General features: G+C 50.0%; 1 protein-coding gene across 1 annotated transcript; it reads left to right on the plus strand.

The window, feature by feature from the left end:
• Positions 1 to 6,168: 6,168 nt before the first annotated feature.
• LOC143820531 (sulfotransferase 1B1-like) lies at positions 6,169 to 16,889 on the plus strand. Its single transcript, XM_077303479.1, has 8 exons — positions 6,169 to 6,359; positions 10,559 to 10,706; positions 12,123 to 12,251; positions 13,416 to 13,513; positions 14,173 to 14,299; positions 14,786 to 14,880; positions 15,360 to 15,540; positions 16,112 to 16,889. Exons 2-8 carry the CDS (start codon positions 10,559 to 10,561, stop codon positions 16,222 to 16,224), a joined length of 891 nt encoding a protein of 296 aa, XP_077159594.1. The 5' UTR covers positions 6,169 to 6,359; the 3' UTR covers positions 16,225 to 16,889.
• The last annotated feature ends 236 nt before the right edge of the window (positions 16,890 to 17,125 follow it).

Consider the following 17,125-nt stretch of genomic DNA (forward strand, 5'->3'; position numbering starts at 1 on the left):
TAGCTGGCAAAATTCTGGAACAAATCATCAAACACTCAGTCCTTGAGCAGCTGGAACAGAGAGCTGTGATTTCTAAGACTCAGCATGGGTTTCGCAAGAACAAGTCATGTCACACCAACCTTCTCTCTTTTTTCAAGAAAGTGACTACCATGCTGGATCAGGGGAATGCCGTGGACATAGTTTATCTGGATTTCAGTAAAGCTTTTGATAAGGTTCCACATGATATTCTTGTTGACAAGATGGTAAAATGCGGTATGGATCCTAATTCTGTCAGGTGGATCAATAACTGGTTGACAGATTGTAACCAAAGTGTACTTGTAAATGGTTCAGCATCCTCTTGGAGAAGAGTGACAAGTGGACTGGAGGGAGGTGAGTAGCGGGGTACCTCAGGGCTCGGTGCTCGGTCCGGTACTTTTTAACATATTTATTAATGATCTCGATGAGGGGGTGGAGGGACTACTCATCAAGTCTGCAGATGACACCAAATTGGGAGGACTGGCAAATACTCCGGAAGTTAGAGACAGAGTTCAACGAGATCTGAACACAATGGAAAAATGGGCAAATGAGAACAAGATGCAACTTAATAAAGATAAGTGTAACGTTCTGCATCTGGTATGAGAAAAATCAAAAGCATGCCTACTGGATGGGGGATATGCTTCTAGGTAACACTGTGTGTGAACGAGACCTTGGGGTACTTGTGGACTGTAAGCTAAACATGAGCAGGCAGTGTGATACAGCAATAAAAAGCAAATGCTATTTGGGGCTGTATCAACAGGGGCATCACATCAAAATCACAAGATGTCATAGTCCCATTGTATACGGCACTGGTCAGACCACACCCGGAGTATTGTGTGCAGTTCTGGAGGCCTCACTTCAAGAAGGACATAGATAAAATTGAAAGGGTACAGAGGAGAGCGATGAGGATGATCTTGGGCCAAGGGACCAAGCCCTATGAAGATAGGTTGAGGGACTTGGGAATGTTCAGCCTGGAGAAAAGGAGGTTGAGAGGGGACATGATAGCCCTGTTTAAGTATTTAAAAGGTCATCATTTGGAGGAGGGCAGGATGCTGTTCCCATTGGCTGCAGAGGAAAGGAAACGCAGTAATGGGTTTAAACTTCAAGTACAACGATATAGGCTAGATATCGGGGGAAAATTTTTCACAGTCACAGTAGTTCAGCAGTGGAATAGGCTGCCTAAGGAGGTGGTGAGCTCCCCCTCACTGGCAGTCTTCAAGCAAAAGTTGGATACACACTTTTCTGGGATGCTTTAGGATGTGTTGGGCTGATCCTGCGTTGAGCAGGGGGTTGGACTAGATGGCCTGTATGGCCCCTTCCAATTCTATGATTCTATGGAGTACCCCAGGAATCTGTCCTGGGGACTGTATTGTTCAACATACTCATAAATGATTTGCATGAGGGATTAGAGGGGATACTTATTAAATTTGCAGGTGATACTAAACTGGGAGGGGTAGCAAACACAACTGAAGACAGCAACAGAATACCGGATGATCTTGATAGGCTCGAGAAGTGGGCTAAACTGAATAAAATGAAGTTTGATAGGGACAAATGTAAAGTTCTGCATTTAGGTACGAAAAACTAAATACACCAATATAAGATGGGGGAGACTTGTCTTGGCAGTAGCATGTGTGAAAAGGATCTAGGAGTCTTAGTAGACCATACATTGATCATGAGTCAGGAGTGTGACTCAGTGGCTAAGAAGGCAAATGGGATTTTGGGCTGTATCAAACAGAGTATCGTGTCCAGATCATGGGAGGTGATGGTACCGCTTTACTCTGCTCTGGTTTGGCCTCACTTGGAGTCCTGTGTTCAGTTTCGGGCACCCCAGTTGAAGAGGGATGTAGACAAACTGGAACGTGTCCAGAGGAGGGCAACAAAGATGGTGAGGGGTGTCGGGGTTTCTCCGACTTCGCCGCTCCTACCCGGGGACTCACCAACGAGAGGCGTATCACCTGGACCTTTATCCAACCCTGCAGAGTCGGGTCTGGGGGAGTCCTCGGCGGGGGGAGTCCTCAACGAGGAGCAGTGTTTGCGCTTGGAGGACCGGGGAGGAGTGAGGAGCGGTCTTGGCCGGGCAAGGAGCCGCCCAAGATTGAAACGACGGATGCAAGACGCCGGAGCTTCTCCTTTAAGGGTTCGGTGGGCGGGGGATGCGAGGGAGGAAAGCTACTTAATGGGAGAGGTCGGCGTCAGTGAGGAGGTGGGGTTCGGGATAGTGCAAGAAACTATCACGAACCCGGGAGTTTCAGCCTGGGTTTCCCGGTGGACTCCATTCTGAGACGTCGACTATCTGCCTCAAGTGCTATTCCGACCTGCCTTCCCGTCTGCCGACACCGTGGCGGAGCAAAGAAGAGGAGCGGACCCCTCGAACCCTGACAAGGGGTTTGGAGACCAAGACATCTGAAGAAAGGTTGGGGGAGCTTGGTCTGTTTAGCCTGGAGAGGAGACGACTGAGGGGGGATCTGAGAACCATCTTCAAGTATTTATAAGGCTGCCATATCGAGGATGGAGCAGAGTTGTTCTCTCTTGCCCCAGAGGGACGTACCAGAACCAGTGGGATGAAATTAATTCAAAAGAAATTCCATCTATACATCCGGAAGAAGTTCCTGACAGTTACAGCAGTTTCTCAGTGGAACAGGCTTCCTTGGGAGGTGGTGGGTTCTCCATCTTTGGAAATTTTTAAACAGAGGCTAGGTAGCCATCTGATGGAGAGGCTGATTTTGTGAAGACTCAATGGGTGGCACTTTATAGGGGATGAACAATAGAGTTGTGAGTGTCCTGCACAGTGCAGGGGGTTGGACTAAATGACCCATGAGGTCCCTTCCAACTTTATGATTCTATGATTCTACTTAATGCTTAGATCATTGGGTGTCATCCACCAGTAGGATGAGCTCACATCCAGGTCACAGCAGAGGTTAGGTCATTTCATTGGGGCATCAGTCACACACACACACACCCAAGCACACTTCAGAACTCCCTGCCCTCCACCTGTTGCCAGGCTGTGACTGGCGACCCCATGGCCTTGAAGGAGAGTCCCATGGAGTTCACTCAGGCTGCAGGGGAGGGGATCAGCGCGCACCCAGAGGGGCTGCTTTGCAAAGAGTTGTGCCTGGGTTCCCCTACTCAACAGCTTTGGGGAGAGCGTTTGACTCCCCTTTCTTTTAGACAGACATTATTGGTTTTTTATTGCTTTATTTTTTCCACAGAGGGCAAGGTTCTTGTCAGGCTGGTGCTTGCGTGCCAATGTGGGAAGGGGGGCACTAGCAGGCTAAAGGGCCAGCTTGGGTCTTTGTGCAGCAGCCGGAGAGGAGAGCTCCCCACAAGAAGCTGCTGGACTACTGGGAGGCATCCGATCATCCTGAGCGCCAGTTTGGGCTGTGGCTTCTTTGCTGCGGTGCCTCTTTGGTCCCTGTTGAAGAACCAGGACAGCCCTCTGGGCTTGGAGGACGAGAGGCCTCTCCAAGGCAGCAGGGGCAACTGGCTGGTTCAGAAGGTCCGTGGGAGGCTTGAAGCAGGATCCGTGGGAGCAGAAGCTCCTTCCCGAAGGGCCCGAGGTCAACGTTGCTCTCTAGAGTTACAATCCTGCCCAGCCCGCCCAGTCCCTTACCGGTTCTGTTTCAGTCGGCAGAAAATGAGGAACAAAGCTTTGGGCCCCTCCTTCCCTCCCGCTGGGTGCAGCTCTGGCAGATGCTGCTGCTAAAAATAAAGGCACACTTCATGACCTAAAACTCGACACCAGGCCTGCTCTCCATCCTCCCCCTCAAAAGGGAGAAGGGGGTCCCTGTGCCTCTTGGTTCCGATGCCCCTGGAAGTGCATCTGCCAACTCTGGGTTGAGAAATCCCCGGAGAGCAGGGGGGGCGAGGGGAGTGGGGCAGAAGGGCACCGAGTCCATCCTCTGAAGCTGCTGTTTTCTCCAGGGGCACCGATGTCTGCCCTCCCCAGGCCCCGCCCAGAGGTTGGCAGCCCTGTCCCGGAGGTGGCGAGGGCCTGCTTGGCTCTCCCCAAAAGCAGAGTGGACATTTTTTGGTAAACAGCCCAAGTGAAGACCAAGCGTGCCTATCTTGGCCAGCTAAGAGGACAGCTGCACTCAATTCAGATTACTTCTCTTGTTCATCTTCACTCTAGCCAGCCCTTCCTGGCATTTACACACACTAAACTACCCTCAGGGAACGGTGGAGGATATTCTGCTTCAGGAGAAGGTTGGTTTTTATACCCCGCTTTTGACTACCCGAAGGAGTCTGGAAGAGGCTGACCATCACCTTCCCTTCCTCTCCCCACAACAGACACCCTGTGAAGTAGGTGAGGCTGAGAGAGCTCTGACAGAACATCTCTGAGAACAGCTCTACCAGGACTGTGACTAGCCCAAGGCCACCCAACTGGCTGCGTGTGGAGAAGGAGTGAGGAATCAAACCTGGCTTGCCTGATTAGAAGCTGCTGCTCTTACAACACGGAACTGGCCCTCCGTATTTCACTGTTTCTGATGAAGTCTGCATGCACACAGAAGCATATTCCTTGAACAACACTCTGTGGGTCAGAAACGTGCCCCTGGACACACACGCCTGACTCTATAAGCAGAGGCAAAGCCTGTTTCGCCACAAGATGGCAGCACCTTTAGGAGTGGCAAGCCAGGCACGCCAAGACTGGACACCCAGAGCACAGGATCAGAAGCTGCCACCTGACTGTCTTCATGTGTCTGGAAGAAGTGTGGGGTCTGGGTAGGGTTGCCAGCAGTCCCAGGCGATCTCCAGCTACCCCCTGGAGGTTGGCAACCCTAGGGCTGGCCCGCTGAAAGTAAATGTCTGACACTTGGGCTGTGCTACTCAGCATTGCAGTTAAGGGTGCCCAACGCAGCCGTTTCCTCCAGGGACTCTGGCGGCCCCAGTAGAACTTCCAAGCGGCTGATTCAGGCTGCCTGCGGGAGATTGTTCTACCTGACATTTGCACTTTCACGTAAGGAATTGGAGATCTCACGAAAAGTGGCAAGGTTTGGATGGATGGCCTTTAAAATTAGGAGATCCTTGATAAATAACATTGATAAATTGTTATAATTTGCTTTGATGGTTCTATATAGATTTTTTATTTAACGGTATTATTATATTGTATATGAATAATGATGTACTAGCAGATTTTATACATCTATGCTGTAACTCAGTGGTCCCCAACCTTTTTATCACCGGGGACCACTCAACGCCTTTTACTGAGGCCCGGTGGAGGGGGGTAGTTTACTCCTCTACTCTCAACCACTGCCCTAGCGCTCTCTGATCGCTATGGTAATGTTTAAACATCCCTTCAAAATAAGATACAGACACGCCACAACAAGGAACATAAGGAACATTTTATTTTCATGGAAATTTTAACTCATGACAATGACAAATCAATGGGAACCCTGAGCTTGTTTCTCTGCAACGAGATAGTCCCATCTGGGAGTGATGGGAGACAGTGACACCCGAAGGGTGTTGTAAAGGGCTGGGGGGGATGAAGTAAAGGGCCGGGGGGGGGGAGAAGGCGTCCTTTGGGGCCCACCTCCAATTAGTCGAAGGTCCACATGTGGTCTGCAGCCCACAGGTTGGGGATCGCTACAGTGTAACTGATGTTTTAATTTATGTTGCTTGAATTATTATGTAACTCTTATATTCTGGTTATGTACCTTAAATAAATTCTAAATTGTAACTGATTCAAGTGGCAGCAGCAGAAAAACGTTTGAGTCCGGGGGCACCTTTAAGACACACAAACTTTTATTCAAAGTATTTGTGGGCAGGCATGCTTCTGCAGACCCGACAAAGTGTCCGTGCTTACAAAAGCTCAGGCCTTGAATAAAATTTTGAAGGTCTTAAAAGTGTCCCTGGACACAAACTTTGTTCTTTCGAGTACTGTTTGTTCAGCAAATATTGTCCAGAGCAAATGGGAAAAGAGGAGAATAGTGTCAGGAAATAGGCCGCAGTTTGCATCTCTGTTGGTGTAGGAGAAAGGACAAGATCTTTCAAAAACATCTCAGCAGGAAGCTCAACTGTGGCTCAGCCTGGTGGCCAGGACCCCTCCCTCCCTCCCTCCCTCCTGCCTTTGAACCCCGGGTAGTGCTCTCCCTCCCTCCCTCTCCCTCTTATTTCAAACTCTTCCAGCTCATTAGCGTGTTTCCTTGCTGGCTCTGTGCTTGCATTCCCAGGCTCCTCCCCTGGCAACAGTCCAGGCAACTGGGACCTTTGGTTCCTTGGCTCTGCTCCTGGGAGTTTCTTGTTTGCTTCCTTCCGCTTGCCCTGAAGAGCTCCCCTGAACTGGTCTCAGGGCACAGTCCTGTGAGCGACTCTGTTTTCACCACTCAAGTGAGATTAGCGGAGGAAAGGTAAGCTTTGTTCTCAAGCCCCACTGTTAGTCCGAGCAAGTGGTGCTCTGTCTCTAGTAAAACTCAGGAAGGGCTGCTTGGGTGGCCTTGCAGAGGGTGCCTCTGCCAGGCACATGGATGCCCACCTGTGAGGGAGGAGTTACGTGGTGCTCCCCGTAGTGGGGGGGGGGCGGTTGTTGAGCAGGTCTGAAAGCAAGGGAAGGGAAGAGAAAGGGGCTGCCCTGTGCCTAACTGGAGCGGGAGAGGTTGGTGCTCCTGTGGAACGGGCATCTTTAGTCGCGGCTTCCAAAGTGATGCCCAAGTAGGAGACCAAAGCCTGGCTTTGGGCACTGGCTCTCTTGTGACTCAAGCCAAGATGTTCCACTGTAGGATCCTGTGGAGCTTATCTGATATCACAGATTGCACAAAAGGCTTTTGGAACCCCAAGTCTATAATGTCTGCTGAAGTCTGAATGACCATTTCCGCACTGGGAACTTCACTGCCCCAGCTCCAGTGCAGGAGCACAAACGGGCGGTGGGTGAGGCACATTGGGCCAAAGGCTCCCCTCCGTGTGGGAGCAGGAAGAGGTGGGGCAGCCTGCCACGACAGAAGCCTCCAGTGCGTAAACGGTCAATGACATTCAAATGGACCTCGGGTTAGAGACAACGAAGAAAACCAAAAATGGTGAAATACCGGCAGACTGAGAATGCCGCCTTCCTCAGCAGCAGAAAAGAGCAAGAGTCCAGGAGCAGCTCAGGGACCTTCGGCTTAAAGGGCTTTTCTTGCCGTCTACGTTTAAAGGAATACTTCTGCCACCGCACAGAGCACAATCCTCTCCGGCAGAATAACCTCACCACCCCTTTGGACAGTCTGCCAGGCTCTCCTGCTGCTACAAACAGACTCACACTGTGGTCCATTTAGAGCTGCATCCTATAAGAGCGTATTATCCATAGTCTCCTACCCCTATACACATTCCCAACAAAGTTTGAGTTCAGGGGCAGATTTAAGACCCAGGAAGGGATAAGCTTTCGTGGGCATGTCCACTTCATCAGGTACAGTGACCAAGTGTTCCTGCACATGAAAGCTTAAAGCTTGAATAAAACTTTGTTGGTCTTGAAGGTGCCAAGACTGAACACAAACACAATGTGATGCAGCCCAAGACTGCACTCGCCTTCTTTCCCACCATATCCCACTGCCTGCTCCTGTTTAGCTTACAGTCCACAAGTGCCCCAAGATCTCGTTCACACACACACTGGTACCCGGATGTGTCTCTTCCACTCAGGTCGCCTGCTTCCCCGTTTTGTGGCCCAGATGTAGGACTCTGCACTTCTCCTTATGGAATTGCACCTTGTTCTCATTGGCCCACTTTTCCAGCAGATCTCAGTGGACTTCTGGGGTGTTTGCTACTCCTCCTAATGTGGTGACGTCTGCAGATTTAATGAGGAGTCCCTCCACCCGCTCATCCATGTATTTTATTTTATTTAGAAAAAGAAAAGGAAGAAAAAGGGAAATAAGAATATAGCTTATAATAAAACTTGCATTATACTATTGTTTGCTATATTCTTTGTTTATTGCCACCATTCTTATCACTTAATAACAGTTCTTTAAATTCTTTAGTATCTAATAAAAATAGAACATATTTAGAAAAAACAAAAACATTCTACCTTCCGTAATACTTAATCTGTCAAAAAAGAAGGAAAACTTAATGAGAAATTATAATTAATATAAATACTATTCAACTATAATATTATAATAAATAGTAATAAGTATTATAATAAATGCTATTTATAATTAATACATAAATTAATAAACTTAGATTGCTGCTTGTAACAAGTTCAGCCAGATTCCATGCTATAGACTGCAATATTAAGTGTAAGAACATCACACAAAATTAAGTGTAAGAACATCACACATACATAGAAATATGTTTTAATATATTAACCAGAAAAGGGGGAGATATTAAAATAGAAAGCAACTACTTCCTTAAGTTTTTAGTATATATCTTGGTAAGAAAAGACCAAAAGGAAAAAAGCTATTATTGCTTTCACATTTTTTAATATAGCTGTGTTTCATTTTGGATGTCTGTAAAAGTGAGATAATCACAACCGGAGGTTTATAGCAATCAGTCAGTGCCTGTGCAGGAGAAGCTCCTGATAACGTAGACTTCTATATAACACAAGGCTGACACCCAGGGTCTGTTTGTGGTATCACAGTCCATGAATCAAAGTTCTCTATTATACTAGTAGCTAAGCCCGTTGTACCTGTAAATACAACAGGCACTAGCATGATGGGAGGGTGGAGGGTGATGGGTAGAATTTGGGGGTAGGAAGCAATGCAAGGGGGGGTGGCAACTTCCTGGCTTCCTAGTGGGGGAGCCAGCTTGCACGGTGAATGAGCCCCCCCCCCGCCCCCTACACGGAAGGTGGACCCCAGCTCTCAAACTGTCCTAATGACAGATAAAGAGCCTTTGCCCAGTGAACCCACAGGAGGCCAAGAGGGCAACCCTAAAGAGGTCTACTTAGAAGTAAAGGTGACTGTAATTAGCTGCACTGATTTTAAGATTGCAGCCCAATGCATCTACAGTAGGACCTGCCAAGGGATCCAGATAGCTGGGCAACGTCGAGGAGGGGACTGGGGGTCTCCTGGAATGACGACTGATTCCCCCTCCCCAAAGTTAACCCTCCAAAGGTCGGCCCCCGAATCTCCAGGACTTTGGAGCTGCCTCCCCCGGGTTCAAAGGCAGAGTGATCACTTCTGGGGTCCCTCTCGCCCACCTCAGTTCTAGCACCTCGCTCGACATGTAGGACTAAGAAGGCAAGGCATTCAATATGCAAGCCTTTGTGGATGCACAAAGGGGTAATGGTAGGAAGACTCTATAATTTTTATCTCACCAGAAAGCAAAGAAGAGAAAATATTATTTTTCTCACAGAGGTATTTTTGCTGCATTCTTATACTGGCATGATTTTAATAATTGTATTTCGGCACGTATTTTTTAGAATGCAAACAAATCAACCCCCCCACCCCCCAGACCACACTGACTCCCCCCCCCCCAGAATCCTTAGCCAGATGTCTGGAAGCAGTGACAAAATGGATCAAGCAGAGTCGCCTGAAGCTCAACCCTACAAAGACGGAGGTCCTATGGTTGGGTGGGAAGAGACCATGGGAGGGAGCGCGTCTGCCCACCCTGGATGGTGTGCAGCTCTTACCAACGCACACCACCAGGAATCTGGGTGTGATCTTGGATGCTTCCCTTGCAATGGAAGCCCGGGTCACAAAGGTAGTGCGGCTGGCATTCTACCACCTCCGCCAAGCCAAGCTACTAGTGCCCTACCTGGACCCAGAACACCTAGCCACAGTGATCCATGCGACGGCTACCTCCAGGCTGGACTTCTGCAACTCGCTCTACGCAGGCCTACCCTCATCCTTGATCCGGAAACTACAACTGGTACAGAATGCTGCAGCCAGGATTCTCACTAAAACATCATGGAGATCCCACATCCAGCCGGCACTCCAACAACTTGGCTGGCTCCCAGATGAATTCTGGATTAAGCTTAAGGTTCTGGTAATCACCTTTAAGGCCATACGTGGTTTGGGCCCAGTGTATCTGAGAGACCACCTTCCTGCCTATACCCCCAAAAGAGTCTTATGCTCCACCACCTCCAACTGGCTGCGGATCCCTGGCCCCTGAGAAGCACAGAGGACCTCAACCAGGGCCAGAGCCTTCTCAGTCCTGTCCCCCACCTGGTGGAACGAGCTCCCTGAGGAGATCAGAGCCCTGCCCGAACTTCCACAGTTCCGCAGGGCCTGCAAGAGGGAGCTCTTCCACCAGGCATTTGCTTGAGGCCGACCGACTCAGAACACCTGCTGGTCCCCCCCAGATGCCTGCCCATGACTCTCCCAAAGTTACTGTTAACTGTTATTATATTATAATTGTGGTTTTGTAATCTTTTTGATGTTTTTAAAAGTTGTTTGATGTTATGTAATGTTCCATGTAAGTTATAATGTTCTGTGTAAACCGCCCAGAGCTGCAAAGAAAAGGGCAGTATAGAAATCTTAAAAAATAAATAAATAAATTCTATTCAATCATTTCTGAAAAACAAACTCGCCAACTCTAAACCCCTTCCCCTTGTATTTGGCGGAATCTTTGCAAACGCGGCTGATATCCCCGCAGCTGGTCTCCGATCTTAATCTCATGTGTGTTGCTTGATATTCTCTTCAAGATGGCAACCCCAGACCCGTATCTTCGGCAAGACTGGCGGATGGTGCGTGGTGTTCCCATGGTCTGTGCATTCTCCTTCGACTGGGACAGGATCGACAATTTCCAGAGCAGACCGGATGATATCTTGATCTGTACCTACCCCAAATCCGGTGAGTTCCAGCAGGGACAGGGTGTTTCAATGAACAGGCTGCCCCCAACAAAGAAAAGGAAAGCATCCGGAGCCTTCCCACTCCTTGAGAAATGAAAATGTTTGTATACAATTCAAGGATCAGCCATTTGCTTTGCTCTAGTGGTGTCCCGGCCTCCTCTGGCTGGCCAGCTGCAACGGGGGAGGACAGTCAGGTTCTGCCAAGGTCGGGGGGGGAGGGGGGGCTAAGCTTTCCAAGCAGCATCATTGCTTGGGGTGGGGACTGCCCCCAAGTGTCACGCTGTCTAGTGGCAGCTCTGACTTCTCTCCTTCCCTTGCACAGGCTCTGCATAGGAAGCCTGTGGTGATATCTGAACTGGGATGCTTGAGCAAATGGTTGCCTGTCATTGGCTACAAAGGAGTCTAGAAGGCAGGCCATTTTGCTCCCGTTTACAAGCCAGGGACAGGTGAGGGTGGGAGAGAAAGCAACCAGAGCCCGTCCCATCACACACCTCCCGTTAGGGACTGGAGTTCTACTGGGAGGACCCTTGAGCTCCAGACGGCAGTGACAGTGGGAGTGTTTGTCATCCCAGGTAAAGCCCAATCCTATCCCTCCCTCGTCAGCCTCTTTTCTGGGACTTCTGTTTCTCCTCTAGAGGAGCTGCCCTCCCCAGCAGAGCTCTGTCCCCTGCAGTGCCCTCCCCTGCCCTCCCCAAATGCTGCCCTCCCAGGCAACATCCCCAGGTGTCCAAGAATTCCCCCAGCCAACCCTGAAGCCAACCAGACTCATGCATGATGTTTGAGTCCGGCCAGGAATAAATCACTTCTGGGGCTTTTCTCACCTCCACAATATGTGTGGTTGCCAGCCTTCAGGTGGGGAACGAAAATGAAGAAAGAAGAAGCTGACAAACCGGCTACTACACATCAAATCATCTTCTTTATTCCCTTGAAAGCGAGTGGTAAACTGGCTGTGATTTCTCAGAATACAGAAGATCATTGGATGTGTTGTAGCCTGTTGGTCAGCTGCTTCTTTCCTGGTTCGCCTCCTGCAGCACTTGTTGGTGGGGATTGTTGGTGGGTTTCTCCAGTTCAATTTTGGTTCAGTTTTTGCCTCTTGCACCATCCTGCTGGGGCCACAATACAGAGCGGGAGTGAGCTCCCAGTGTCCTGGCTTCCTCGAACCCATGGGTCTAACACCTTCCCAAACCCCCCAATTTCCCAGTATTTCCCAACTCTAACAAAGCCGAGCATCCAGATCAGAATCGACCCAAGGGCCCAGCCTCTTCCTTATCCCCCCAGGGCTGGTGGTGAAACCCAGATGGTCACCTCAACACCCCTTTGTGGGCCTCCAGCCAGAGGACATTCTGCCCAGGTGAGCAAGAAGCTTGCCACTGGCGGGAAAACATGAGGCAACCTAACGTGGTTTTCTGGTTTCCAGGCACCACGTGGATGTGTGAAATTGTGGACATGATTCTGCATGATGGCGACACTGACAAGTGCAAGCGAGATGCCATCTTCAACAAGGTCCCTATGCTAGAATTCGCTGCCCCAGGGAAGATGCCATCAGGTAAGCTCTGGAATGGCCCCTGTGTGACTTGCCTTGCAGAGATCCAGGACAAACGGTGTCATTCAGGAAGCAGCCGTAGGTGGCAGACAACAAGTGGCCTTCCTGGGCCTCTCCTTCCAGGCCAGATGAATGGGGAGGGATCCCCTAAGGGAAGTTCTCTCTCTGGCACAAGCTGGGCTGCTTTGTTCTTTCAGGTGGCAAGTTCCTGCCTGAGGCTGCCTCCTTCTCTTCACAAACCCTAGCCAGGTGACTCCAGCAGCTTGGCTGTCCCTCCGACCTGTCCTTGCTCCCCAGCAGTCATCGGCCACGCCTGAATCTGCAGGCTGCCCAAGAAGTCAGCTCAGGGCTATAAGCTGAGACCACACTCAGACCCCTTGTCATGAGGCTGGCTGGCGGGGGCAAATATGAATGGTTCCCAGAATGAATAGGAAACTATCTGTGGAAGAGAATGCTCCCCCTCCACACCCCCCAGGTCCTTAGTGGCTGAGGTGTGACGTAGTGAGCAACTGTGAAGGTTATAAAATCTTGGTCAATTACTTCCAAGGCTGTGCAAGCTTGAAGTCCAAACAGCATACGATCTTTTAATCAAATTTCTTCTCCTGTTAAATTGTGAATGTCCCATGTTGTAATGACCATTGTTCATTGTTTTTCTTTTTTGAAAAATCTGAATCCTTAAAGGTGTGTTGAAAGCAAATGTGTGGAGCCACCCAAGCAGTATCTGCCACCCCACCCCCACCCCCCTTGCAGGGGATGAGACGAAAACCAGCCAGGACATCACCGAGCAAGCCAGGACCTCTGAGCAAGCATCCTCTTGTGTCAACAGAGCCTTTCTGTAGCTGGGCTCCTGCTTCTGCAGGCCTGCAAGCCAACCCACCACAGATGCTTTTACAGAGGCAGGGTGGGTCACCTGGGATGGCTGGCACGGGCTCCTGCGGCAGCTGCTGCATGGCAGCCATTGTGCCCCAAGTGCGGTGCCAACGAGCTCAGAAAGGCCACCCCCCCACCCCCCCGTGGCTGGCTGGTCTCCCTGGGTCATTCTTCTGGCATCAGCTGGGTGGAGCCACACAGGCGAAATTCCATCCCGTGTTCTACGCACCATTTCAACCTGCAAGCTTGTTTGTTGGTAAGAACTTTGCTAAGAACTGAGCATCCCTTGCTTCCCAGGCACAGAACAGTTAGCTCCGATGGCTTCCCCTCGCGTGGTGAAGACCCACCTCCCTGTCAGCCTACTGCCCAAGTCCTTCTGGGACAATAAATGCAAGGTAATTCTCTCAGGGACCCGGATTGACACGGCTATCACCTAACCAGGGAGTGGGAGGGGTGGGTGGCCGGCCAAAGCCCTCCCCCCCCCACCGCCTGCTGCCACAGGCCCCCCCTGCCAGCATCACTCTGGTCCTCCCAGGGTTTGCTCTCAAAGGAGCTCCCCTGGAAGACAGAAGGCTGCCTTGTCCCCCTGTCCTTCCCAGCCACACTACTGCCCCCCCACCACCATTTGGAGCCCAGGAAGGGGGTTCACCTTACGCCAAGAGGGAGGCTGTCTGGGGACTGCTGGGCTCCAGCTGGTCTCTGCGGGCTGCCTGCTCAGTGGCTGGCCCAGGTGCCCTTTATAAGGAGCACCACCTTCATGAACCACTGAGGAAGCAGATGCTTGGGAAACATTGCATTGTATTAGGAAGTCAATTACTGTTAACAATTAACAACGAGAAAGCACAGATCATTCATTAATCCAACGCCCATGTCAATCGTCCCTCACTGCCAAACCTACAAAGGTTTGTACTCCAGGCGTACTCCAGGCATTGGTCACTGTGGTTGCTGCCAGGGCCTTGAGGGGGTCCTGCACTGGGCTCTCAGACGAGGCCTCCCTAGGGTGGGAACTACCCCGCCCCCCCACGCTCTCAGCCCTTATTCTTTCCTGAGGAAGACAATCTACGTGGCTCGCAATGCAAAGGATGTGGCTGTATCCTTCTACCATTTTGACTTGATGAACAAGCTGCACCCGGAACCCGGCAGCTGGGAGGAGTACCTGGAGAAATTCATGGCGGGCAAAAGTGAGTCCACCATAGGGTGCAAGCAGAGCTTTAAACTTTTTGCAGGAAACTTAAAAGCTCTTTTGCAAACTGAAGATGTTGTTACTCAACAGACCAGCTGTCCAAATGGAATCTGGTCATATCCGGACCGAACCATTCATGTCTATTTTTTCTGAGTGTCGTTTTTGGTAAAAGAAAAAAACACACACACAAGCACAGGCCTGGTTCAGATTCGGACCACAGGAAGTGGGTTATTATGCGGGTAAGAAATTTAAGAAATTGCTTGGGGTTCCGGACATAAAGCTCCAGGCATGTCCGTTTGGCCCTCTCAGGTGACTCAGTGAGTCTGTGGCTAGGAGGAGGTCTGAAACGAGGACTTCCCACCTTGCTTCTGTAGCTGTCACACTCTTAAACCATTAAAATAACATTTTAGTTACGTTTTTAAAAAACGCTTTATCCTCTTTAAACCTGACCATATCTCCTTGTTTCGTCGTCTTCCAAGTGCAGTGGCTTTTGGTTCCTGGCATGACCATGTGTCAAGCTGGTGGGATAAGAAGAATGATCACCCCATTTTATACCTGTTCTATGAGGACATGAAAGAGGTAAGAGGGCAGCGGTGGTCCTTCAGGTAACTCTCTGTCACGTGATCTTCACATCCTGGGACTACAACTGTCACATGATCTTCACATCCTGGGTCTACAACTCCCATGCCACTGGCAGGGGCTCATGGGAGTTGTTATCCCTAGGCCTCTGGAGAGCCGCAGTTTGGCCACCCTTGTGAGAATGCCCATTGGAAGTGTCTTGCCAGCACAGTGTCCATGGGAACTCTTCATTTGGACTTCCAAGGGTAGACAGTCAACCGTGATGAGAACAAGTTGTTGCCTTACAGCAGTAGTCAAACTGCGGCCCTCCAGATGTCCATGGACTACAATTCCCAGGAGCCCCCTGCCAGCATTCGCTGGCAGGGGGCTCCTGGGAATCGTAGTCCATGGACATCTGGAGGGCCGCAGTTTGACTACCCCTGCCTTACAGAATAGGGATGCTGAACCATACTGATGGCATTGCAATGACCTCTCTGTAGGATCTGAAGCGTGAGGTGAAGAAGACTGTGCATTTTTTGGGGAAGGACCTGTCAGACTCAGTTGTGGACAAGATCGTCCGCAATACTTCCTTTGACGTGATGAAGGAAAATCCTTCCACAAACTACAGGATGGCGCCAGCAGCCGTGATGGATCAAAGCATCTCCCCATTCATGCGCAAAGGTAGACTTGCTCAGTTCCCATTACGCATTTGGGGTTTTAAAAGACTGGCCATTACGCATTTGGGGTTTTAAAAGACTTGGATTTTTTAACTGATTAAAGCATATCAGAATCCTAGAGCTGGAAGGGGCCACACTGGGCCATTTAGTTGAATGCTCAATGCAGGATCAGCCTGAAGCGTCTGCCTTTTATTCCAAAAAAAGTGCTTAGTAACTAAATCTGAGCACAAATGCTTATTCCAGATTGGGAGAAGGAAAAGTTTTAATGGCTGTTTTGTTCCAGACACACACATGCATGCACAGACTCTTCCCCCCTCCCTCCTCACCTGTTCTTTCTGGAGCCAGTTGTGCGGCCTCCACCAGCCACCTCCCTCCCTCGCGACCAGTGCCCTGGCCTCTGCCTCCTCCACTGGCTCCCTCCCTCCCTCTTCTGGCGCACTCCGTGGGGCAGGACTACGGACGTCATGTCCATATCCATCTCCGTCCCAGGAGGAGCAGCGGAATATGTGTTCCACATCAAAAATCCTTCTAGAGAGTCCATTTGTCTGATTTATAATCTTTCATCCCCCCACTAGGAATTGCTGGTGACTGGAAGAACCACTTCACTGTCGCTCAGGATGAAAAATTCAACGAAGATTACAAGAGGAAAATGGCAGGCACAGCACTGCAATTCCGAACAGAGATCTGAGCCTCCCCAAAACTTCCAGCATGGCTGCTGCTCTGCAGTCTCCCCACCCACCCAAATTATCATTTGGTGGAGATTTTGAGCTGCTGCAAGTCTCTCTTTTCAATTCTGGGTGGGGGGGAGGGACACGTTTCCAGTCTTCTTGGTTGTGGGCTCCATGGATGAGGGATGTGTCAGTTATGGTTGAAGTGTGCAGGAGGAGGAGGAGGAGGAGGCAGGCTTGACCCAGCCCTGCCTTGGCTCTCCTTCCTTTAGTCCAGGGGGTAGTCAAACTGCGGCCCTCCAGATGTCCATGGACTACAATCCAGATGTCCATGGACTACAATTCCCAGGAGCCCCTGCCAGCGAACGCTGGCAGGGGCTCCTGGGAATAGTAGTCCATGGACATCTGGAGGGCCGCAGTTTGACTACCCCTGCTTTAGCCAATATTCCTCACTTCTCTAACCGTTTCTCCAACAATGTATGTGGTCCGTAGATACCTTGATGCTGGTCAATGACCATCATAAATAATCTAATCTAATCTCTCTACAGCTACAAACGTCTGATTCTTGAAATGTCTTTTTAAAATACTTATTCTCATCAATTATCTGAATTTTAAAAAACCGTAAACACCTTAGAAATGGCAACTTAACGCTAGCCGAGTATGGAATAAACACGCTCCACGTTTACATAGGCACCGTATTACTTCTGTACCTGCGCACACTTGCTTTTGTCTTGCTTTTTCAACCCCCGTCCTTTGGAATGCTAATAAAGACACCTGAGGGGACACCTGAGTATTTTGAAAGAGGGAAATTGTTTCACATCAAGGCCCTTTCCCAACACACTGGTCCCTTTCCCCAGCCGAGGAGTTCCTGTAGCCACAGGCCTGCTCAGCTAGGTGACTGTTGTTTTCACAAAAGTATAA

The sequence above is a fragment of the Paroedura picta genome, chromosome 11 (assembly GCF_049243985.1).
Source record: "Paroedura picta isolate Pp20150507F chromosome 11, Ppicta_v3.0, whole genome shotgun sequence".
In the NCBI taxonomy this organism is placed as follows: Eukaryota; Metazoa; Chordata; class Lepidosauria; order Squamata; family Gekkonidae; genus Paroedura; species Paroedura picta.